This window comes from Ostrinia nubilalis, chromosome 18 (assembly GCF_963855985.1).
Source record: "Ostrinia nubilalis chromosome 18, ilOstNubi1.1, whole genome shotgun sequence".
Taxonomy (NCBI): Eukaryota; Metazoa; Arthropoda; class Insecta; order Lepidoptera; family Crambidae; genus Ostrinia; species Ostrinia nubilalis.
In genome coordinates, this window is record NC_087105.1 from 10,275,529 (window position 1) to 10,302,193 (window position 26,665).

General features: G+C 36.0%; 1 protein-coding gene across 5 annotated transcripts in view; it reads left to right on the forward strand.

The window, feature by feature from the left end:
• Positions 1–26,665, forward strand: part of LOC135080747 (protein doublesex) — a 263,103-nt gene that overhangs the window by 72,546 nt on the left and 163,892 nt on the right. For 2 of the 5 annotated variants that reach the window (XM_063975464.1, XM_063975465.1), the window contains exon 4: positions 3,998–4,172. In XM_063975464.1, the coding sequence (XP_063831534.1) occupies positions 3,998–4,070 (73 nt within the window). In that variant the 3' untranslated portion in view covers positions 4,071–4,172. Of the gene's footprint in view, positions 1–3,895; positions 4,173–26,665 lie in introns of those variants that run through there. The other 3 variants (XM_063975466.1, XM_063975467.1, XM_063975468.1) reach the window with 3 other exon arrangements.

The following is a 26,665-nucleotide window of genomic DNA, read 5'->3' on the forward strand; positions in this document are numbered from 1 at the left end:
TTAATAAAGTCGGAACGCTGTGGCTGACATGACACACAACAGAGACATGATGAAATTATTTTCAGGGCTGTTTCAATTCTGTGATATTTATTATTAGTAATTTAAATTAGATTTTAACTTTATCTTTATTTAGATCTTAATATGATAACTTGATAACAGCCTTGAAACAGAAATACGAAATACACACAGGCAAACCTTTGAATAATTTCCTTGTAATTAATACATCAAATTATCTCCAAATATTAATTGTCTTTAGTTTGTTTTTAATAAAAAAAGTAAAAAGTTTCTTTTATACTTTCAATGGGAATACCTTAATAAAAAACGTAGAACAAAAATACATAGATTTAAACACTATTTGTAGAGACATCGTTACTAGTCACATGCAGTACAGAATAATAAGTAGTAATAAAACATAATATATGTGAGCATAAAAATACCACTTATTTGCTCGGCATGAAAATTTATTGAAAAACAAAGAAATTTGCTTAAAAGCTGTTGTGATGCACAGACATTTTCATTTCAATTTTATTATTTCGATTTCAGTTATGAATATTCATTACCTGTCCATTTTGAATAAGACCCATATATAAATATTAATCTTGTCTTGATTGATTGTACTACTGGTATGAAAATATTAAAATAAAATATTGAACTAAAAATAAAAAATTGGTGGATGAGTCTTCCAGCGACTTGACTCACTTTTAGCTTGGTCTGATTTTTAACTGGGCCTCCTATTGTTTTATCAATAAATACCAAATCAACAAAAATCTTCTCTAGAATCTTAGAGTGGGCCCAGATGCCGGAAGAAAAAATATTTAAAAAATCAGTGCGGCGACTTGGCCCGTGGACCAAACTAAAAGTGGCCCAATTCGCTGGAAGACTCGTATGCCCGGTGGCCTAAGTCCTTCTCTAATGTCCTACAAATGTAGCACAGCAACTATTACTTACCAAGTAACAAAGATAAAACAATAGAATAGGTTTCCGTATTTTACAGCAAGATCCTGATGAGATAAAATATATTATCCAGGCAAAAGAAGGATCGAGAACGTGTCTCCTTTAGACGCGAGATTTGATTCCCAGTTTAATGGCACAGGGCAAAGGCAATTAATAATTGACGATCGCCAAGCCACCGGCTATAGCCAATTGATTTATCTATTGTCTGTCTCGCACGTCGATGTATTAATATCACACAACACACACTCGTGCGCATGCGATGATTCAGTGCGCTTTGAATTGCAAACAAAACAATGATATAATTTTACGCGATCCCTATTTACAGTATACGTCCTTTGATGAGGACTTTTATAGCTAAAGATGGGAATGGAACATAGTAAATGTCAAGTATGGAATAAACTCCACGCCTTATTCAGACGTTAGCATAGTTAAGTAAAAAGTATCATTGTTTACAATTCAAAGGCTATAAACACAAACAGTAAAATGCATTCGGAATCTGAATTTGCAATACTTACAATCATACTGTGTCCCTAAATATCTCAATAAACACTTCAATTGTGCTTTGAACAAAAAGCCTTTTGAAAAGTTTTCTTGACTTCACCATCTGACATTTTAATCTTAGCCGCCTAAATCAAGAGTTACTAAGTCCAGTCTAGTGTTGCCAACTTATAATAATTGACTTAAGTAGAGTTGAAAATATATACCATTTAATAGTAAAATACAAATAAGAATAACACCACCAAGTCATGTCGTTTCAGTTAGTCCCTACTATGTGTCAACAAACTACATTATTTTAATGTAGCTGGGTTGAAATAATCAATCCGGTGTAACCGACATTGCAACGTCATTTAATCTAAAGCGAAGTAGCTACCGCAAACTGACTCATTTTGTATTTCCCACTATTCATGTGTTAATTTTGACTTCACCTTAGGGTAAACGTGTTAAAAGTTGGCAACCCTTGTTTACAATTCAAAGGCTATAAACACAAACAGTAAAATGCATTCGGAATCTGAATTTGCAATACTTACAATCATACTGTGTCCCTAAATATCTCAATAAACACTTCAATTGTGCTTTGAACAAAAAGCCTTTTGAAAAGTTTTCTTGACTTCACCATCTGACATTTTAATCTTAGCCGCCTAAATCAAGAGTTACTAAGTCCAGTCTAGTGTTGCCAACTTATAATAATTGACTTAAGTAGAGTTGAAAATATATACCATTTAATAGTAAAATACAAATAAGAATAACACCACCAAGTCATGTCGTTTCAGTTAGTCCCTACTATGTGTCAACAAACTACATTATTTTAATGTAGCTGGGTTGAAATAATCAATCCGGTGTAACCGACATTGCAACGTCATTTAATCTAAAGCGAAGTAGCTACCGCAAACTGACTCATTTTGTATTTCCCACTATTCATGTGTTAATTTTGACTTCACCTTAGGGTAAACGTGTTAAAAGTTGGCAACCCTCGGCATTTATTTTCAACACTAAGATTATTGAAAGGCGGACGGTAAAGAGAACGACGTCTATTGCCCCCTCAATATTTACGACGCAGCTTCTTTGAAGCTGGTAGTGTTGCCAGAAATCGAAAGAGCATCGATTAAATTTAAATCGAATACTTTCAAAATTACACGACACAAATACAAGGAAACTATAAATGTTTTCTCCAGTTAATAACGGAATGATGCAGGTTTCATGTTTGCACTCCAATGAATTGTGTGCTTGCAGAACTCTACGTAAAGTAAGCTTTTATAAATTAAACAGTACCTACATTTTCCATGCTTTCGGTAGTATACTTGTATCATACACTTTACTTTTAACTTAAAATAATTCTAAGAATAGTACAAATCTCCATTTCTCAAGGTAAAAAATGCACAGCTAGATCAATAGTGTAAACATTAAAATCTGTGTTCGCTCTAGTAATGTTGGAATCAGTGACAAATCGCAGATCTATTAGGAAACAACAATGGTATACTGTTTCTCATTACGTAAAGAAGCAAAAGTGTTAGTATCTACAACGTGACCGATTCGTCCGACTAGACTTTGACCGGCGCATCACTAGCGTTACGATGCGCACGCGCATTGTTGCGTCTCATGTCTTTATCTTGAACTTGGACATTTGCCAATGAGGGCTATCGTTTTTATACTTAACAGTTGGCACCCCTGGCGATTGACAGGACCTTACTCTACAGTGGCGCCATCTTGATGAGTGCAAATACGATAGTCCTCCTACCACTTTAGCGCTCACAAGTTGGCGCCACTGTCTTCGCTACTAGCAAGTGACAGGACCTTACTCTACAGTGGCCCTAACTGGTGAGCGCTAAAACGATAGCCCTCATTGCACCTAATCGATCTGACGAGCAAATGCAATGAGCTTTGACAGGGATACGATTGGTAGGTATGTCCTTTGCTATTTTGATCAAAATTTTGAGAATAATAAATTGACGTTTGTCGTAACGATGAAAGCGATTTTAATAGGGCTATTTTGTTTTCAATTGTGGTAACCCCACACGAGACCAAAGCATATTCAGCTCAGCTCAGTACGAGGGACTCTTAGTAATTAATTTGTGCAATACAAATTACTAATATTCTTTTCAAATAAAAATAAAAATACTGTTCTATTTTTGCTGTGACATTAATATTTTTGATAGATATCCATAAAGGTTTTATTGAGATATTTAGGCACATTTTTCAGTCTTAAAGGCACTCCTCGAATAAAGTCGTGCCAGAAGTGTCAACAGCACAATGCAGAAAGGCCTCAGCTATCCTGTTACCTACCGCCGATGCAAAGCAACTTTGTAACATTGCAACTTCGGTTTCCACATAATTACCATCTGTCTCTGTCTACACAAACAATGTAATAACAATACTAGTCAGATAAAAGTGGGCTGACCAAGTATCAATCGTACACTAACCAGTAGTGATTTCCACTTTCCAGTGACCGGACGAAGGTGGCGAAATTTGCAATATAATTTAAAGTGACAGTGTTGTGATAGTGTGTGATATCGATGTTATTTTATTTTAATTTTCTTTTTTGTAGGAAAATGCTGCAAAGCGAAATTAATAATATAAGTGGTGTACTATCATCGTCGATGAAGTTGTTTTGCGAATGATACTTAGTTTTACCAGTGTGTGTTGTGAGGACGCGTGCTGTGCGTCGCTGTGTGTTGCGAACTCAGAAGAATTGTGAACGGCTAGCTACAAAGGACTTTTAGGTGAGTTTAGACTTTAATGTAAACTATTTAGGAGACATTTTTCTGAATTTTAATCTGCGAAAAATTGGCAGTAAAAATCACTGTCTTCTCTTTAGTTAATGTTTCATTAAAATGTCTTCTGAATTTTTCAACCGATGATTTTGTCATTTTCGGATTAATGTTGTTATGTGATTGAAATTTTTAGTTATAAATCAGGTAAGTGCTTATGTGTTTAAATTCCTTTTGGTCTTGGAAGTGCAATTCCGTAATTCAGTGGTATTTTCAACCGACTTCAAAAAAGGAGGAGGTTCTCAATTCGACCCGTATGTTTTTTTTTTTTTTTTTTTTTTTTTTTTCTATGTTTGTTACGCGATAACTCCGCCAATTATGAACCGATTTGAACTAATCTTTTTTCGGCGTATAGGTAATACCTCAAGGGTGGTCCCATTTAAATTTAATAATAAAAAAAACAACCCCCAAGGGTGGAAAATTGGGGATGAACTTTTTTATACGCAATATATCCGCCGATTATGAACCAATTTGAACGATTATTTTTTTGTTGAATAGGTATTATCAAAAGGGTGGTTTCATGCGAATTTGAAGAAAATATTTCAACCCCGAGGGTGGAAAATTGGGGATGAACTTTTTTATACGCAATATCTCCGCCGATTATGAACCAATTTTTTTTGGTCTCAGTGTACTGCCTACCTTCAGTGGTAACATCAAGGTAATAATTAGTTAACTAAAAAGCAAGAAATAAGTAAAATTTTATAAAAAAAAAATAAAACCGACTCCAAAAAACCTACACTAAAACGTAGAAAAATAATTACTAATTACCTACTTATTTATTAGGACGAATTATTAATATTTATGTAGGTATACCATGATTGATACTTTTGGAGTCGGTGCAGGCAAACTTTACATGTTTCATAATCTTGGCACCGACTCCAGAAGTATCAATCATGGTATACCTACATAAATATTAATAATTCGTCCTAATAAATAAGTAGGTAATTAGTAATTATTTTTCTACGTTTTAGTGTAGGTTTTTTGGAGTCGGTTTTTTTTTTTTATTGACAGTTCAGCTTTTATTTAAGAAAGTTTTATGTAAAAGATTTTCAAGCATAGATATTTCAGTGCTCTCTACTCTTTAATGACCTACGAATGTTACTAACTTTTATTAGAACTGAAACTGAATTGTGGAATGAGCCACATATCTATAATCGCTACTTCTCCCGATTCCGGAAACGTGAAACCACACTTAAATTAGAGCTATGTTATCGTTTATAACACAACTAAAACGTGACGTGAATTTTAAACTTTTTATTTTCGTTGTTTGAAACATTTCAGTTTCATAAATCTTTTTGAGTTATGAGTACATTTATTGCTTTTCAAAGTACGTTTTATTTTCAATACTATCTCGCATTGCGATGGGGCTTAGGTTATGGATTGATAAATAAGACAAGAAAAACATTTTTAAGCATATTATTAGGGATTAATTAATAGGATTGGTTTTTGTAAGGTGTTTTAGACGTTTCAGTTTCATTTTCTGATCTTTTCAGAGAGTTAGAGTACATTTATTGCTTTTCAAATTACTTTTTATTTTCAATACTATCTCGCATTGCAATACTGGTGGACTGTAAAATAACACAGTCTTATTTTAATTACTGAGTTAATTCTATACCGCGGTAACAAGGGTAAACTGCGCATCATAAAAAAGTCGTACAGAACAGAATGACATTAAATAACATTTATTTATACTTGTAAACTAACTTAGATACAAGAAAATCTATTATTTTAAGACAACTATGAATTTTATGTGCTTAAGGAATAAGGTTCCTATTTGTGCTTTGACAACAAAAAAACAATATCACAAAAGACCACAATGGGTCTGTATTATAAATCGAAACTCAAGACTCGGTTCGAACATAAACATAGATCTTGTTTGAATATTGAAATTCCGATCAAAAGCCACAATTTATACTTGAAATTGAATCGAGTTCCAAGTTTCATTCTCAAATACGCATCTGATTCTTGAGTGTAGGTTTAGTACCGTTTCGTACGGAGTTAGAACAAATAAACTACTGTAACTTTCTCGTTACAATGATTACCACGTTATCAACTTAGTCATATGAAAATGCATAGTAATTATTTTCACATACTTTATGTTCCAAGATACACATCCAGTCAAATGGTCTGAGACAAACAAAGCGCCACAAACTCTACTTTTATCACTTTCCCATCACAACGCCCATCCCCCCTCCCCCCATTCCCATAACTCAGCCTCGTTTACAGTTTTATAATATACAATTACAGATTGTAAAAATGTTAAATGGATCTTCGTAATGGCGTACGTTGTAAACCCGCAATAATGAAGGATATAGGCAAATTGTATTTAGTTCCCGATTCGCAGAAATGTAATAAAAATTTTCAATTATGTTATGGTCGTATTTTATACGTGCAGCACACTTGTTAGCGGTTTTATTCGCGAACAAATGCTCTAAGATGGTTTATTTTCAACTTGCTTGATAACGAAGTCACTGTAGTTTTATTGCTTTTTGTATCCCAAAACTAATTGGACATCAACAATCAAGCATAAGAAATGTTACACAAAATGAACCAACGATTGATGATTTCTTTACCATAGTAGGCAAAGGTATCATGTTATTTTTAATTTTTAATATGTGTTAAAATCATATCATGATTTTGCATATTAAAATGTGTTCGATATCAGTTTTTTGGGTTTAACAAAGTCCCCAAAACGACATTTTTGCACCTGTCATTATATTTACAAATGTGTAACCTTAAAAATGTATAAGTATTAATCTTTTTTAACCGACTTCAACAAAAAGAGTTCTCATTTGCACTCAACTTTAAAGAGTGGCGTTTTTTAAGGTAGCCGAAACGAAACAAACAAAAGCGAGCCCATAAATACGGCGTTCAACTACAAAAATGTAGGAAGGAGCTCATTTTCAATTACCCGCGCGCTCGTAAAGCTGCGTACGCGTATTTTATAATTTCCTCCCTTACCGCAAAACAGATTACCCGTATTCCCCTATGTTAGAAATGTGCGCTAGATTACTTTGAAACTCTTTGCTTTTGAGGGTTCAGTGGTAGAACAAAAATTGCGGATAGGAAAAGTGATATTTTTTATTGAAATGCTGGTCTGAACTGGTTCTGTTAAAAAAATCCTTTATTTTTTCAAAAATTTTTGACAAGCACGGTAAAACAAACTTGCAATTCGATTCGGTATCAAGGGCTCGAGCTCGAGTTCTATTTTTTACTAATATTTATGGGATTCTATCCTGAAAACTTTTTTGTAATTGGCCAAGTATTTTCTAATGTAATCATTCACCATGACAAACTTTTTAAGTAAAGCTTTTTATAGAGCTATTAAGGATAGCTCCAGTTCAATGTCATTTCATGGATATTTTATTCCATTTACATTAGTGTGAGCAAATCGCCAAGATAAATAAAGTCCTTAGCTAAAATAAATCAAATACGGAACACAAGACTTTGTGTTCAGTTCGCCCTTTCCCTTGGTTTGTTTGAGCAGGGCGACTGCGGTAGGTCCCGCGGTGTTGTCTCAAAAGTTTTATGTCTCTGCGCATGACACCTGACACCTCCTATATAAATTACTATGTTAAAGTATGTCGGTTTGTTGCACATTTCAATGCATATTAGAGTATAGCTCTACTTCTTGTATTTTGGATTTGAATTAGTGACCCTACCACTGCTTCGGGACAATAAATGAGCCAATGCTGAGAAGAAGCAGCGCAAGAAACTCGGTCACTATTGTCAGCCGATTGTGAACGTCTTATCCTAAGTTTTGTGATCCCTAAGAGGTTTTAATCGTCTCATTTAGATTAAAATCCTAGCTACAGGACGTCCACTTCTGAACATAGGCCTCCCCCAATGATGTCCACATTGCCCGGCTAGTAGCGGCCTGCATCCAGCGCCTTCCTGCCACTTCTATGAGGTCGTCGGTTCAGTTGTTGGTGAAAGTCCTAGGCACGCTGCGGTTTCCGTATTTAAAATTTCTAGTATTATCTACATACTTACCAATAATAATCCATTCGCGACATTTACAGACAAATCTTTGCATTTACTCTGTTGCCAGTAGCGCCACTTCTTGAAATTACTCTACAGATGTTATATAAATTGTGATACAATGAAATCAGGTTGTAGGCCAAGCTTCAATATAAAGGGCATTAGCCATCTTTAAATTGTAACAACTGGTAAACAAACCGTTCAAGGCAAACATTATTTGACATACTTTACTTTAGGTTCATAATTCTCGAGATAGGTTAGAACTGCATTCATTATATTCATTATACATATTGTCCCTCACATTATCTTAACTGGTTTGACCCAGCACCACGTGTATACATTTTATTAATAAGTTTATCGTCAATGTTACTAATGTGCAAGATATAACTGCACCGTGCAACCTCTGATAAGCTATCGGCATTTAATTACATTATTAACTTATATTCTGTAGGTGGATTTAGTGATCTAGTTTTGTCTAGCTAAGATGAAATGATGCTAAAAACTGTTTTAACAGCAAATGTTCTCAGTCCAGTACATCTAGGATTATAGAGTCTATAAAACACCTGTGAGAGGATGAGGAATAGGCTAAAGTCTTCCCGTGCGAGTGTCAAAACCAGCGCCGAAGGAAAACTAAGCTTTTTTTTCAAGAATGAAGGGTCATGAGATTGTGTAGAGTCGTCTCCATTAAAAAACCGTTCATGTTATGTAGGTAGTACACATTGTGGATTTTTTTTAAAAAAATAGGAAAATTGCACTTATGAAACCTTTTCAGTCCTTTAATATTGTTAAAGTTACCAACATATAGGTCTATCGTTTTTGTTTGGTTGTTTAGTCATTCCTCTTTTTAATAGGATTTGAGAACTGAGGTTCTGATTCATACTTAACCTCCAGTGAAAGACTTTACAGCGAGACTGACTGACCAACATCATTTTATAGAAATACATTAACGATAAGATCGATTTTGGTTCGCCAATTACGTTAATTTTGCATTAAACACCTTTGATCTTTGGTCTTTGCTGATTCGGGTATGACAATTTCTTTCACTGATAAAAATGCAGCTAGGTTTGGTTATCTTAACATGCGAGTTAACGTTCATAAGAAAAACTTTCGTAACTTTGTATACGAGTATGTCTAGAGACGGTAATTGATTTAATACCATCCATTCCTTATCTCCTCAACATGACCTCATGTAATAACTAATTATTCTGTTTATTTAGCTACAGCATCTCCTTGTTTATAGCCAGTATAAAATCTTTATACCCTCCTATTAGGTCATTGACATATTATTTAGTTTATTTACATTTTACGTCCACCGTTTTATGATAAAAACAAGTAAAAACATCACAAATCCAACTCGTGTATGGAAATTATTGTTTTTATTTTAAAACACATAGCATCTCTTATTCTATTGACATGTACCATTATGTTACAATGTTGCAGACGTGCGTGCGTCTCTTTCCCGCTTTAAACTTTCTGTACAAGTTGGAAAGGGATAGAAGTGAAATTTTACGATTCTGCTTCGTGAATAGCTGCAAGGTCTAAAACAATTTCATCGCTTATTTTGCTCTGTGACTAATTTTATGCCAATAGCAAAACGATGGGGAAAGATTCCGAGACATTCTATACCTTCCGATGGATACTATTAAAGTGGCTTTTGATGCAAATTGAATTTTCGTAAGCACCTAGCATGAATAGAAACTGTTTGCTAAATACACTGTCCAATTGCAATGCTGTCTTGGAAACATTAGAAAGTATCATTACATTACAATTGAAAACACAATATTATCATAACCCTTTTCTTAGTTTAGTTATCTGCATTGCCATCTTGAGATATATAGAGTTATAGACAAAAAGCTAGTGAACGCCAGACCTACGTCATTTTATAAAAGCTGAAAGTTTGTTAGCGTATGCTCTCAATATAGGATATCTGATTTTTATGTATAATATTTGGACAATAATTAGAAGTATTTTCCCCAACAGCCTGACAGTTTTGACAATTCCAACTCCTTGCCAGACAGTTTTTTTAGGGTTGCTCCCAAAGCCACCATGACTCAAACTTCATAATTCACCAACATTATATCCTATATTGGGAGCATACGCTGACTAACTTTCAGCTTTTATTAAATGACGTAGGTCTGGCGTTCACTAGCTCTTAGTCTAAGACGATTCAATAGATAGTTATTTTAAGCTGCCATCCTACATACATCTATGTCTGTTGTGAATATTTTAAATTTTAAATCCAAATGCAAGTAGGCAGTGTGATAGAGCAATATTAAACACAATCAATAATAAAATGAACTCAAAATCATCTTGATAAATAATAAAATAAAGAGGTGGGAAGTTATAATAACTTAAGTATTGAATAGACGATATATTATGTTAGGTACTCCTCCTGTCCATACAAATATATTTTTACAATTATGGCCCATATGCTCCTGAGCCTAGCCAATGTTAGCACATCCATTTGTATGCGATGCAACAAAGTCAGCAGTGCTACTATAAAACTCAGTGCTCATTCAATGTTTTATATCGGAGTTATAACGAAAACACGCGAATAGTTAAATTTATAACTGATTTAAATGTTTATGATTGTATTGTCCTTCTGGGTTTATAAAATATTATTGTGTTGGTTTGTAATGGACGAATTTCTGTGAAATTTTGCAATTATGTAGTTAGAACGTTTCTTGAATTACTAAAATAAAACACTAAAAGCATAAACGTTCTAATCTATTCACGAAAAACTGCGTTGTATTAAAAACTACTAAAAGTCACAAAATAAATCCATTAAAATTAAACCGTCCCAAGTCAAAATGGATTCTCTACATTTTTGGTTCAAGTTCATAAGGTTTTTTACAGATTTTCGACTCACCACAAACCTTTCTTATTGAATATAATCATGGTAGTGATTATTGATGTACTCACCACATTTTATCTTCAGAAACAAAAGACAAACCCAGCTCTGACAACAACAATAACCTTTTTAAATTGTACAATTAAATTCAAAGTAATCGCGCAGTTTCCGTTGCCAACTGCCACGCAGTGTAAGTACAGACAAGCACATCATCTTAACTGGCATTTTATGTACTTGTGATAAGTTCCATTTTGCAATGACAATGTATTCTGATGTGTACAACGCCGGACAAGGAAAGGTGGCAATTATTAGTGGTCAGCTGTCTCATTTGAACCCGGCGACGGAACCCGACTCGTTTGTGTCAAATGCAATCTACAGGGATGTAGAGAACATTGAAAAAGACAAAAAAAAAGTTACAATAAGTGTTTTACAGAATCATAATCATAAGAGGTTTAAATAAAACAAAAAAGAAATGTAGATGTAGTGGAAACGCTTCCATATCTAGAGATGAGTGATATTAACAATGGCGGTTTATACATTTATTTATGTACTATCGCATGAAAGATGAAATGTTTCAGGAAAACAATGGCACGGTAAACTAACGCCTTACTTGGGTTAACCTTCAGATAGTATTTTCACTGATAATCTTATCACTGCGAAATCTCAGGCAAGCTTTATCAATTTGGCTAACTAAGGTTGAGTTGCACCATCTCAATTTAACAGTCCTTTTAACGATAGTAACCGGTGATTTTTGTATGGAGTTTGACAGACTTGCCGTCCGTCAAAGTTAAAATAAGATGGTGCAACCCGTGCAACCCAGCCTAAGTCTACACTGATTACACCACACACTTAAGATCTTGTCCTGAAACGACTTTCAAGACTCGATTCCAGTTCAGGTTGAGAGTGAGTGTCATTGGTTCACAGTTCTATATTAACTAAAATACTTAATATTCTTTGAAAATAGATTCAATACTAATTTTAATATTATAAATGTTTACACAACATAATTTAATAAGTACATGAAAATATCGGGAAGGTTATCTGAAATACCTTATTTTCTGAAATTAAAAAATAGCAGCAAAATCATTTAAAACTTACCTACATACAATGCTTATAAATAAATACTTTTGTGTCTTATCTAGTCACTCAAGTTCAATGTTGAAACTGTTGAAACAACAGAAGGGTCGTCGGTCAATCACGATTGTGTTTAATTTTAATTAATTGCTCTGGCTATTGGAAATGTGAAAGAAGGACAAATTGATTAAAACGTACTCTTTTTAATTTGTAGGTAAATTGTATTTTTAACTCGTTTATTTTTTTCTTTTCTATCTTATGTAAGTCGTAATAAAATAACTAGATAAATATTTTATTCAGCATAACATTACATTACTTTTCTTACCTGCATGTACTCGTAAATAATAAACCTATTTGATCCTTGACGTATTCAGTAAGCATTAAAAATTGATGAGACGGTAAAGCTGGGTTGCACGGTTGCACCATTTTACCTTAACTTTGACAATCGTCAAAAATCTGTCAAACTCCATACAAAATACACGGGTTATCGTTATACATAGATACGGTCAAAGTTAGGTGGTGCAACTCAGCCTTAAAGTTAAAGATACAAATATATTCTATTATTGAACTCACATCCATTAACCTATTTAATAACATAATTGTTCCTCCACAGATCCCATATTGTGATAAAGCACAAGTACTGTAAATAATATTATCAAAGTAGTATTATACAAAATAGTATGAAAACTTACTACTTATTTTAATTCAAATTCAATTGAATTGACAATTCGCTCAGCGACTGAATGGACAGACTCGAAATCTCAATAAGCATACGATAAGGAAGCTACTTACTTGCAAAGCGCGGGTTAAGCTATCTAGGGTTGTCACTTTAGTATGGGCAACTTATTGAAAATTAAAAATAATAACCAGTGCTACGAAATTTTCTCGTAGCAGTAGCTCTCAGTGTGATTTTTTAAATAATTATTATGATTTGAAAACCTTTATTTTTACTTGCCTTCATCTGTATAACAACTTGTTTTGTTTTTCATCAGTAAAATATTTAAAGTAATAAAACAGAAAAGTGTTCTTTTTTTCAAAAATAAGGTATTCATTTCAAAGTAATAAGTAGTCAATTGATAGACACACTTTTAATGAACTCTCAAAACTCTTGTTCGTAAATTTAATTGAGTATGTTTTATTGATATCAGTGTGCTTACCATGAATTTACGTTAGGTGTGCTCGCTAGTGACTGCGTAAAAAATGATATAAAATGTATGACATATTGTGCAGCGCCTCTAGCGGTTACTTTCAAGATATACAATTTTTGTAGATTTTTTGACGTACTCGCTAGCGAGCACACCTAACGTAAACCCAAGGTTAGGCCTCAGAGCTATTAAAATCGAATCGAATGTCAACCATCCAATTCTATAAAAATACCTTTAAGTAGCATGTGTGGCAGCCCTAGTCAGCTGTAAAATAAAGTCCCCGCAATGGGCTATACAGCCAGACATTATCTAAAATGGCGGTCCACCCTCGCCACTGACACGCTACTGCAACGCTATCTGCACAACAATGCACGGGGTTCCTGATTTTAAGGTCTAAATGGTGGTCTGTTTAGTTTGCTTGGTTTCAGTTAAATTACTTTTGATGGAGAGTAAGATATACTAATTGGATTTTAAGAGATGGAAGTTATAGGAAAATGTGTGCTGAAAATTATGTCTAAAGCCCTATTATGCCTTGTCATTAGGGCATTATGTCTCCCAGTATAATTTCTGTATGTGAATTTTACGGTCATACCAAAAATAAAATTATAAAATTGTGGTGACAGGTGAACCTACCAACCTTACTGGACTTTTTACTAGGTACTTACTTAGGCTGAGTTGCACCATCATGCTTTAACTACAATACGTCAAAAATCTGTCAAACTCCACACAAAAACACCGGTTATATTGATGTTTTGTTGTCGTACACTGTCTTTTGTTTGCCTTTAGACATTTTCATAACCTTCCCCTCATTAAACTACTAAACTAACTAAAAGATAAGTTTAAGTTACTGATGCGAGCAAACTCATTGCGGCGTGGGTAGTCGCCACTCAATTGGGGGTCACCCCTTGCATAAATTACGCAAAACAGGCGTTTAAAACAACGTAATAGAGTTTAAATTTGTCTGATTTGCAACGGACAGGTTGCGGCTGAGTTTGGAAAGTGTGTAACCGCGAATAAACTCATGTTCGGAAAACAGTGACAAACGGACAAGTTGAAATTTGTTGGCGACTGCGGTCTTGTGTAATTATACATGTCCGCTCTAATGTGTTTGGGACGCTTTGTTATCTATTTACGTTCAAATTGACTTTAAATTAAAGTTATTAATTGGAGTTTACTGTAACCAAATATTACTGTTATAGAACCGAGTTAGGAGTCCTTGTTGTTGGATCTAATGCTGAATAAAGGTATTACACGAATTTATTACACGATGTCTGTAAAGAGATTAAAGTCTAGTTTATACTACAGTTGCATCATGAAATTCTTTCATGCATCACCATTCAAGCAATATTTATACCTTTCGGATTTCGCATAAAAAGGACACAATAAAACCGTTGAAAATTTTAAAACGCACATAAAGTTAAGGCGATACAGGGCTCCGCGGGAGGACACTAAAACCGGCTATGTCCGATACCGTGGATTCCGCCGGATCCTATCAAAAGTTTTATTGCCCGCATCTTTTGTCCTGCTCACTCTAACCCGGTTATAAAGAGATGACGCGAGCGGTATTATCTTTTTCAGGAATTCATTGTCGTTGCTAGTTTTATGTGTCTTGCGGGATCGCATATTTTTATTGCGTCTTGGATTGAAAAGCTTTCGGGAGTAGATCTTTGGGAAATAAGTTGCTTGAGATGTTTCCCGTTTGATGTAACCAACTTCCCTTAATAAGTCTGGCTATACATTTTCGGGCTTGTTCTGTTTTATCTACGACTTTATTTGGTAGAGCTTGTAACTACTGACAACGGATATTGAAATTCCTTATATAAAATAACGACTTGTTAGTTGCAACGCACAGCTGGTATTTATATGTCAATGAGTAATAAATACATTAGAAGAGATTTTACATGGCGCCAGTTAAGCCCAAATTAGGCGACCTAATACCCGGCCTATTAGTCATTTGTCATAGTAGTCAACAACACTGTCGATATTAATGAAACATTTCACAACAACTATATTTTCATAATACAAAGTACTAGTAAACAACAGTTTGTTTTATCAATTTCTCAACAAGATCTTAAAAAAAGGTAAGAGAAAGTAAATCAACATTTATATGCCACGCTTTTGCATAAAAATCAAAATAAATCACAGTGCGTCTTATAAAAGTGAATAATTTTTAACGTTTATTCCAGACTGTAATGAAAAATGCTACACTGGCAGGTTTTACGTGCAATTTCTGAAAGCGAATCCCGTAAATATATTCCTGGCTATAAAAATGGTAGTATTCGGTTATAAGGTTTTTACATCCGACCTCGTAACTCCACGCAGGCTACATAATGTTAGCTTTGCTTCCGTCTGGGTTCCAAATCTGGAATTGTCTGGAACGTTCTGGAATATTTTAATCATATTCCTTTCTTATTTCTGCTGAAACTGCAAAATTATTAAAATATCAATTAATGAATTAATGTGAGTTTCAATGTTGCTCACTTTACAGCATGTTATACAAATTATGAATGGAATGTAGAAAAACTAACTTCACGTTTTAAATCCATAGGTAGGTACTTTAAATGTATTTAAATAACTGTAGTGTCTGTCTGTCACGATAAACAACGAAACTGATTTAAATGAAATTTCGGGAAGAACAGCGAATACTTCTATGATAGTTCGAAACTCACGCGGGAAAAGCCGGTCGCATTAATTTATTTATTTAAAACACCTATTACAAACTAGATTTGTTTCTAATTAGTTCTGTGAATATTTAATCTGTTTTTTAAACATAAACAACAACTGTGACGTTACTCCACTCCATTAATGGCGGAATAAGCGCCAGCGTGAATTTATTAGCGCGGCAGTTTAAGTGTTGACGTAAAATTTTCATTTTGGCACTAATGGAAAACGCGGCGCTTGACTAACTAAAGTAGAATAGGTGCAGTCGCTGGAAGTGATTTAGTGCTACAATAAACACTTTTTGAGAATTTGAAGCGTTTAAACAAATGCCAGTGGAATGCAGCTGTTGCCGATTCTTAAGGCGACAACCCTACTGATTCTAAGGCAACAGTCACATTCGCACAGTTGCATCTTATTCAGCTGAAAGAGTTAAATTGTACAGCAGAAATTACTAAGATAAATAAATGTGTTATGAGTGGGATCACCACAATTCTAGCGGCGGCGGGGTTCGAACCAGAGTTCCTCGGTCGTGCAGTCCAATTTTTAAACAGTTATCATCAAGGAAATAAGTTGCCTTAAAGTAATCAGTCATTTCAACTCATCTTCAAGTGAGCCTGAGCACTTGAAACACTAAAAGCGAGATTTACATCTGGAATAGCGTTTTAAAAAGTTCAGCTGCGCATTCTGTTGTCAACTTACCAGTTTTTTAAGTCCGCTTCGGCACTTTAATTAAACTAAGACGTACGTCACGAACGTTAAACGCGGAGTCTGGCGTCCATTGTAAATTCCTTCGGCGTTTCAGTTTCATGGCTTTAGTTAGAAAACGCCGTCGGACTTTTATGGGCAATTTCGGTTCAGACGTTTTGTTATATTACCAATGCTTTTAAGGTGCTGCACCTCGCTCCGGTAAACATATGTGCAATTTTACGAGCCACTAGTTTATGGAAAATGTGCAGTAATGTCTGCAGTGGCGTTAACTGAACGTATGAAATATGTCGTATCGAATCGAACGTATTTATCTTGTCTCTGGAGAGCTGGGCTGCTGGGATAACTTATTGACTATCTGCGAGTTCTGATGGGTCAGGTAATTGTTATTTCAGGTTCAAAGTGCAAATGCATTTAGTATTAATTACACTTGCTTGTATTGGTGTTGGCCACTATATTCATCTAATTAGTTTTTGTTGCACAATTCCACCTGTGACAACTACATAACATTTAACCCGACAGTGTTTGGCTTGAACTACCATAGTAGTCCGTATTTCCGTAAACTTTTTTTAGAATATGTTTTTACTTTACTGAAAATAATCCACTATCAAGTTTATTTCAGTAACTTTTAAAATGAAACAGTAATCACTAACTTTTACCGATCTTATGATAAAAAAATTTAAAAAGCATTATATTTAATTATCTTTGAAGTGAGTTTTCTGCTCTCCTATCGATTCTCAGAACTAGCTCTTCTGTTTACAAAAGCTTGGTAGTTGTTCTATCCTCTATCTCTAGATGTAGCCATAAAGTCGACGAACAATACGGCCACTTCTCTCGCCACTCGGCCTCTTGTATCTGCCCAATTAGGATTTCAAAGTGCACACAACGTACTCATAAATACAGTTTACGAGTAGTGATGGGGTGAAACGCGAGAATTTTTTGAACGCGAATTTTGCTTGGTCTGTATTTAGATAAATAATACTTTTTTAATCGGGTTCGCTTTTATTCACATTCTCACCAAAAGAGAGTAGCAAATATTTCGTGACACCCAAAGTAGTCAACAAGTTCGCAATACGTCTTTGTTACAATTGGAATAAGGATATGTTGTCAACTATTTGGCCACTTCGGGTATCAAGAACTATTTGACGCTGACTGTACGAGCTTACCCAGAAGATGGTATGGGAACACTGATATCAATCAAAATCAAACATCAATCAAGATTAATGGCATTCAAATGTAATCCTATCAATTCTGATTCATATAGATCCTGCTCTTTTCGTTTCTTATCAAGTCTTTCCTACTGCAGGTTCATAAAGTCAGTCAACATCAGTGATAAGAAACTTGTTTCTCATCTCAATAGTAATTACTCTAACTATTATCTTATAAGTAAGAATCATCGCAATGAATACTCGTATGTTGCGACTTGCGATATTGTACCATTTGCACATCACTATTTACGATATGAGCGCCTTGTCTGTTTAGTGGTAAGTTCGCACTTGGCTTACCGGCTATTGTTCAGAACTTACCTTTATTATTTCAATATTAGAAAAGAACTTTAATGTTAATTTTAACTAGCGACAAAACAAGATCAAACAACATTGAAAATTACATTTTCCGTAGACTGTCATTTCAATCTTCAATCGACTAGAGTTGTAAACGACACGCGTCGGAAAATCGAATGCTGTAAGCACCAAAACTTTAAGTAAGACTTTAGTAATAGTAAAGGTTGATGTCTTTTACAACACTTCAGTTCCTAGCGTCGATTTATAATACAGGGGCAACTTAATATGTAACACACTATTGCTTTTGTCAATCAAAAAACAAACACGACTATTGGTTTGTATCGAAATGTTACAAGCGCGTGCCAATTTTCACAAGATTCCCGCGAGTTAAAAATAGATGTACTACAACGATCGTCTGTATCGATCGCCATCTTGATTGCGACTTTTATAAGTTGTACCTACAATGCACGTGTCAGAGTTATATACAGGGTTACTGGTAATTAAAACTGAGTTTGAATGATATTCAAAGAGCCATTTTTGTAAAATAATGCCTTAAAGCAGAAAAATGGGATATTTTTCTAAAAATAACAAAACTTAATATGCAATAAAACATTTGAATATGAATTTAACTCAAAAACCGTTAACTTTAGGCTAAACATTTTAGGGTCAAATCTGTTGCATTTGAGTTCCTCTATGTGGTCTTGATGGGAATACGTCCACTTGCCAGAAACCCTGTAGGTATAGGTACCTTTATTGAGTTCAAATGTCTCTACTTTTCATGGATACACAGATCTTTTAATCAAAAGAATCAAAACATTAAATGACTAATCATACAATTGAGAAGATGGACGCATTTACATACTCGTATACCGTAAGCGTATAAACTTTGCGCTTTCAGTACATTAATTTCAGTTTGCCAACCGCCAAATCATTAAAGTTTGCGTTCAGTTTAATGCCTCTTTTAATGGGGACGCTCGTTTAGTCCCTTCTTGGCGGTTCCTACCAGACTATTCAGGTGCTCATAGTCGTAAAGGCAAACTGAAACTTAGTGTGTTAGTGCCTTAGAGCCCTAGCACACGGCGTTTTAGTAACGCGCGTCAATGGTGCGCTTTTTTCCTACAAACATGTATGGTTTGATTGGGTCCGAGTTTTGTGTATATCCAGCGCGCTTAAAAAACGCAGTGATTACTCTTAGTGTATTAGTGCCTTTATTCTGACTTACTTGAATATTGAGTACAAGTAATAGATTCTCTGAGGTCGTTTGTTTTATGTAAATTCGTAGCGGGTTACATTGATTAAATTGCACTTTGAGGTTAGGTCGTCCTGCGTTTCATTAGCTTCGTCTAAATTATTGCTGTAATTCTACAGCTATTCGTTTAAACAGAAGGGTATAGGTTAAAAATAAATTAAAATTTATTAAACTTAACCCACGACATGAGTATTTTAACCATACGACAAATGGTTTTGCTTTTTCGGGTTTTTCTTTTCCAACACCATGTACAAGAATGATAATACGGTGTAGAGTTTTTGGGTTCCCAAAGTTTTTACCCAAAATGCAAAAATGACCCATTTGCATGGACTACGTAAATGCACCAGAAAAATAAACTACCATTTAAAAATGTATGGAAAATGCAGTTTTTGCACGATGCATGGCTCAACACCTTGTATAGCATGCACGTATTTACTCGCATCTAAGATAATTGCTACTAGGTGTATCAGTTGAATCTATCTCAAGAACACGAGCGAAGACGATGATCTCAAGTTGTCCGACTTAAGTGTAATCTTGTCATGTAGTTTCTGCGCGAAGTGTGAGATTTCATCACAGCATTAACATATAAGAGGCAAAGTGTTTATTATAATTATTATTTATGAAAATAATGTAGATTATTTATATTATAACTGATATAGTAATGACAGGAAGCTGATCGTTGTCACACTCATTAATATACAGCCGGGGCGTGTATATGAGCAGGGCGAGCGACATTTGCCCACCTCTTTATCGTACTTACGGCCATTTTGAATCTCAATCAATGTGAGATCAAAATGTTATAAATATTAACACGATAACCGCGATACGTGATTACATGGTAGATATTGAAAAATCAATTTTCGTGATTCGATCTGTTGTACAGTGGGCTTTAAAAATATAATACTTGGAAGAATGTGCTTCCGTCAAATCATTTGTCTTTGAAAGATTTGTTTGGTTTTACAATAAATAAAGTAAACCACAATGAAAGTATGTTGTTATGAATTTTATTTGTTTGCTTTTACATTATTTTAGGATAAATTATAAACAGCAGATCCTTAAGTACTTGAGGTTTTACATGTTTACATTATTGGCATGCAACTTCGTATGACTGATCATGTATAGGTATAACACCCGTACTCACAAACGATACTTGCTTAAGTGAAGCAGCAAATCGAACACACAGCGTTGAATAGAGCTTTGTGATTGGTTCGTGTGTCACCCTGTGCGTCCACGCGCACTGTCACACATATCAATGTCTGTGAGTGAATACGGGCGCGGCGTTACATAACAATCTAGTAACAACAATCAAAAATTTTTCGTCTTACTGTACTCGATTATCATAGTACCAATTGAAACGAAGTAAGATTAATATGTCTTTAAATGGCAATGTATTTCGCTGACGCAATAATTGTAGGTAATTAGACTTGAATTGAACTCATAATTGAACTACGATTATATTATCTGTAAAATAGACGAGTATTCAAATAAGTTCTGGATTTATGTAGGACAATCATAAATATTATACCTAGGTTCTAATCATTTTAACAAGGGCTCAAATATGTATTAGATAATCGTAGAGTTGTGACATAACGTAAACTTATAAATTATTTTAATTAATTACTATCTAGGCTTTATCTACTCCTGTAGTAGGGTGGTCCTAAATACTACAGGCAAATCTAGTATTAAGTCTCTTGGCCAGACGAGTTAGGGAGGCCTGATAGTCGTATATTTGCCCCTAATCACCTGTTATGACATTCAAGAGAAGAGTGGAGCCCTATATTCAAGGGAAGACTTCTTCTTCGTCGCTTTACTCTTGCCAGAGTGGTCGTGGTCGTCCCACCAGGTCCGGTGGCAAGCCTCACAATCCGTCACCATTCCTCCCGCACTGCAGCCTTTCTTGTGCACTCGTGGAGTGCACCATTGAGTGCGGTTTTGACCTGGTCAGTCCAGCGCATGGACGACCTGCCGGGTTAGTAGTAGTTTCGCACGAAATTAGTTCGCACGAATGTGCGTAACGTCTTCTTTCAATAAAAATATTTTTTTAGTAGGCGTTTCGCCCTGTGGTATTAAAATCGCGTGCGAATCGACTCTTTCGAGAACTTAATCTCATACTACTAGAACTAGTCGTAGTCGAAACGCCTACTAAAAAAATATTTTTATTGAAAGGGGACGTTACGCACATTCGTGCGAACGAATTTCGTGCGAAACTTCTACTAACCCGACCTGCCGCGCGCTCTTGGGCCCTCAACCTTCCCTTGCACGACAAGTCGTTCAACAGAAGCGACGTCTCCACGTGTAAAATGGCCAAAGAAAGTGAGAATACTACTTTGGACGATGGAAGATAGACGCTGTTTGACATCAAGTTCAAGGGAAGACTAGCTAAAATGAATCCTGTTTTTTACGATATTTCGGTATCGATAATTTATACATCCCTAATATTTCTGATCAAGGAACACCCAATCGGATCTCGAATGGTAAAAGCAGACGGGGCGAGCCTGAACACGACCATTGCACAACAATTGACTGCACATTTTCGTTTCAAAATCGCTTTTATTGCTTTGACTTAAGGTACACAGTGTTTTGTTTGCCGACGTCTGTACGTAGACCAGGGCATGTAAGGCAGCGGCCACACGAGGCGTTGTTATACCCTTTTCATGAGAGTATTTCCTTACACAAGTAAGGTAAAGTTTTTCTGATTATTTTCATAGCTCGTTACAGCATATTATGTCATTATAGAGCTATTAAAGTACGTATTTAGTGTAGAATTAGCAAGCACTTAAAAAGATAAGCTATAACGAACCGTGAAAAACTTTTCTAAGAGGGATTTAAATGTTATGTGTCTCCCTATTCTCCCAAACGGATGTCCAGATTATTATTTAGTTTTGTTTTTCTTAGTTAAATTCCAAAAAACTTTAAGAATTTAACTTTCGCGTTCCATTTTAACTAAAATTAGTAAGACACGGGTCTTAACTCTTAACGCGACGTTTATTAATGAGTTACATTATGTACTCACGGCTTTACTTTTTGACTGCTATGCTATGCTATTGCGTCGCGTTAAGACCCGTGTCTTACTAATTCCAAAAAACTATTCCAAAAGTGTATAAAAGATTTAGTTACTAATTTTGACCGTACATGAATAAGTACAGCTTCTCGCTAAGCCGAAGGTCGTAGACGAGCTGTAAAATGAATTTACTGCAGTCAACATACCCTCATTTCAGCACGTGACTTTCTATATTTTTCTCGGCTCTCAGGACTATTTTGTTAAAGAAACTAGAATATCATTAAGTACCTTTTACTCGTAATCGTATAGGCGCAATAACTTTTACTAACAGAAGATGGACAATAACGAAAAATTATAAAATTCTCGAATTTGACGTATCCGTAACCGACGTATGACGTATGACGTATGACGTAACCGGTCCGGTTTTTTTTCAGTTGAGTTAGAACTGAAGGCTTATACCAGCTCCGGCTTGTCCTGGAAAGACCATTCAAGCCGTAACTTCAAAATAGCTATAAAACATACTCTTTTCTGCAGTTGTGTGAAATCTGGCAGTAAAGCGGGCTACGCCGAATGGACGCGGCGCGTGACTTACCCGCCACTCGGTTACTTTGATTTGGACTAAGTGCTTAGAGATTTATTGGAGTCATATAAAACTAACCTGTATGTTTAGTCTGAAGATAAAAAGAAATATTTAGAAATTAACCAAAAGTACCATCTACTGCTACATACTTCTCTATCTAGGTATAGATGAAAGACTACAAATATATTTCTAGAGATAAAATAGTTATATGTAACGCCATGTAAAAAAAAGGTTGTTGCTGACATTTTCTATAAGCGGATTTTCCGTATTTAATAATAATAAAAATTACAGACCAATCACATGCTTGCCTACCATCTACAAGCTCCTTACATCTATTCTGACCACAAAAATTAACACACATATTGTCGCGAACAATATTTTGGCCCCTGCTCAGAATGGATGTAAGGTTGGGTCTCGTGGTACTAAAGAGCTCCTCCTCATAGACATGACCATTAGCCAACAAGTTCGGCGGAGCAGGAAAGCTCTCTCTGCTGCCTGGATTGACTATAAGAAGGCCTATGATTCGGTGCCTCATTCATGGCTGGAGAGGATTTTGGAGTTGTATAAGGTTGATGCAACTCTGAGATCCTTTTTACGCTCATGCATGGGGCAGTGGACTACAGTCCTTCGGCAGCCAGGTGGTGGTGAGAGGTCTCCTGATCCATTGAACTTCATAAGGATTGAGCGAGGCATTTTCCAGGGTGACAGTTTGAGTCCCTTATGGTTCTGCCTAGCACTGAATCCTCTTAGCACTCTGTTAAAGGATTCAGGGCTTGGTTATCGGCTTCGAAGAGGGGGTGAGGTCATTAGTCACCTGCTCTACATGGATGATCTCAAGTTGTTTGCACCAAAACGACAAGACCTGGTGAAGTTGCTAAAAACCACACAGGTATTTAGCAACGCCATCAGGATGGAGTTCGGTGTAGACAAGTGTGCGGTCTTACATGTAGAGCGGGGAAAAGTTGTGAATTCTCCGAATTTACAACTTTCTGAGACAATGACACTCAAATCTCTCTCCGAAACTGAGACCTATAAGTATCTTGGTATGTCAGAATCGTTAGGTATATCGGTAGATGACATCAAAAAATCGGTGAAAGAACGCTTTTGTAGTCGACTGACAAAAGTTCTTAATAGCCTTTTGTCTGGCGGCAACAAAGCAAGAGCTTTCAACGGTTGGGTGATGCCTCTACTAATATACTCCTTCGGCATACTAAGATGGACTCAGACCGAGCTTGACGCCCTGGATAGGAAGGTACGTCAGCAACTTACACAACATCGCATGTTACATCCGCGCTCATCTGTAATGAGACTTTACATTCCACGGAAGTGGGGAGGTCGAGGCTTTCTAAATGCCAAGAACCTCCACAACCGTGAAGTGTGCAGTCTCAGGGATTATTTCCTTACAAATGAGTGCGGAATGCATCGCGATGTTGTGGCAGTTGACAAAGGCCTCACGCCGCTCTCCTTGGCGAACGAGAACTGGCGCAAGCCAAAGGTGCTGAGCGTCGCGGATCGGAAGGACGTATGGAAGAGCAAGGAGCTGCACGGGAGGTTCTATCGGGCCCTTACAGGTCCCGATGTGGACCTCCTCGCCTCGGTGAACTGGCTACGCTTCGGTGACCTCTTCGGGGAAACCGAGGGTTTTGCTTGTGCAATTGCTGACGAGGTAATGATGACGAACAACTACCGAAAATATATCTTGAAGGACGGTACGGTCGACATTTGTCGAGCATGCCACCGTCCCGGAGAGTCACTCAGGCATATAATTTCTGGTTGTTCGCATCTTGCTAACGGTGAGTATTTGCACAGGCATAACCTAGTAGCCAGAATCATCCATCAGCAACTTGCTCTTCAGTACGGCCTTCTTGAATCTGAGTCGCCATATTACCAGTACCAGCCGGTGCCAGTTCTTGAAAATGGTCATGCATTGCTCTATTGGGATCGGTCTATCATCACAGACAGGACTATTGTCTGTAATAAACCTGATATTGTGGTGGTTGATCGATCCCAACGTCGGGCAGTGCTCGTTGACATCACCATCCCGCATGACGAAAACCTCGTAAAGGCCGAGAAGGAAAAACAAAGCAAATACCTTGACTTGGCCCACGAGGTGACCGCCATGTGGGATGTTGACTCGACGATCATTGTCCCGATAGTTGTCTCGGCGAACGGGCTAATAGCGAAGAGCTTCGACCAACATCTAAAGAAGCTCTCGCTAGATGGTTGGCTCAAGGGTCAGATTCAAAAGGCGGTGATCCTCAGCACGGCACGCATTGTCCGGAGGTTTCTCAGCCTGTGACCCTGACCACCGGTAGCTTGGGCCCTGCTCCGCTACCAGCGGATTAACTATTTTTAAGAATTTTTTTTATAATGTATTTTTAGTTTTTTTATAATTTACATTGTAAAAAAAATATTAAAAATAAGAAGGAAATTGAATAAAGAGATAATAATAATAAATATAATAAATAATAATAAATATTTATTTTCATAAAAAGCTAGGTACAATACAAGGCAACAGTAGTTATTGCACTAGGCTTTAATTTAAATCTATCAAATCAAAATTATTCATCCTGACCTAATGGATATGTCCATAATAGGGACTTTTTCAGTCAGAGAAACATGCTTTAGATCTTTACACACATTCGTCAGACGAGAATCAAGTAGGTACTATTTGTATAACAGTTTCAGCACAAAGTAAATAAATAACTTAGAAAAAATGCTTTTAAAATGAAATAATGAATGCAATTTAGGTATCGACGCGGTGATCAAAACACCGTAATAACTGAAAAGCAAATTCTAGAGAAAAGCCGACGGTACAGCAGAGGTTAAAATAACTACAGCAATTACAGGTGTGGAAATAATGTCATTTTACGTTGTTTCGCGTTTGAACATGTTCGTAGATACACAGCTAAAATGAATTTAGAAATAGCATTTTACAAAACATGGCTTTGCAGTGTCTTTTTGTTAAACGATTCCATAATTTTCACATATTGTTTGTATATTTTATTACATACACATACGTAGTAGCTATGTATTTCATTTATTTCTGTCGTAATAAATAAACGAGTATATACGCGAAAGTTTGTAAGATTAACGAACTTTTCCAAAAAAAAAATAGAAATGAAGCTTACTAAGCTTGAATATCATTCAAAAATGAAACGAGAAGAAATAGAGTCGGAAGAAATTTTTTTTTAACTCTACCCAAATTAATTTGCTGATCCACAAAAGGGTAAGCTAAAAGTAGTTCACGTATTCTTTAAACTCTCATTTGTAACGGATGTAGTTACACCACAAGAACAGTACGTGACGGGCTCCCCTATGTAAGGCTGTGAGCACACCTGACTCATGTCTCGAATTATCTAAACCAGTGTTTTCGTCCGCCATAATAACTTAATCGACGATCATCGCTTCAGCCCACCGTCCGGCGTGGGATAGCCCTCCTATGGCTACATATCCCGGCAATGTACAGCATGTCAACGTAAACACTGTGGTATCTTACGTAGTTGCGATAGGGTGACTTTGCAACGAAAATGTATAGTCTGATGCGCTGTCGTCTGTACTTAGTATCACGTATCCAATTTCCCTAAGCGTTATCAGTTCAGACAAGTTCGTCCCACGCTACGTTTACATGTGGCTTTCATTCAACAACTTTGAATCTCTAAAAATGTACGAATAATTTCAGATCTAATTACGAAA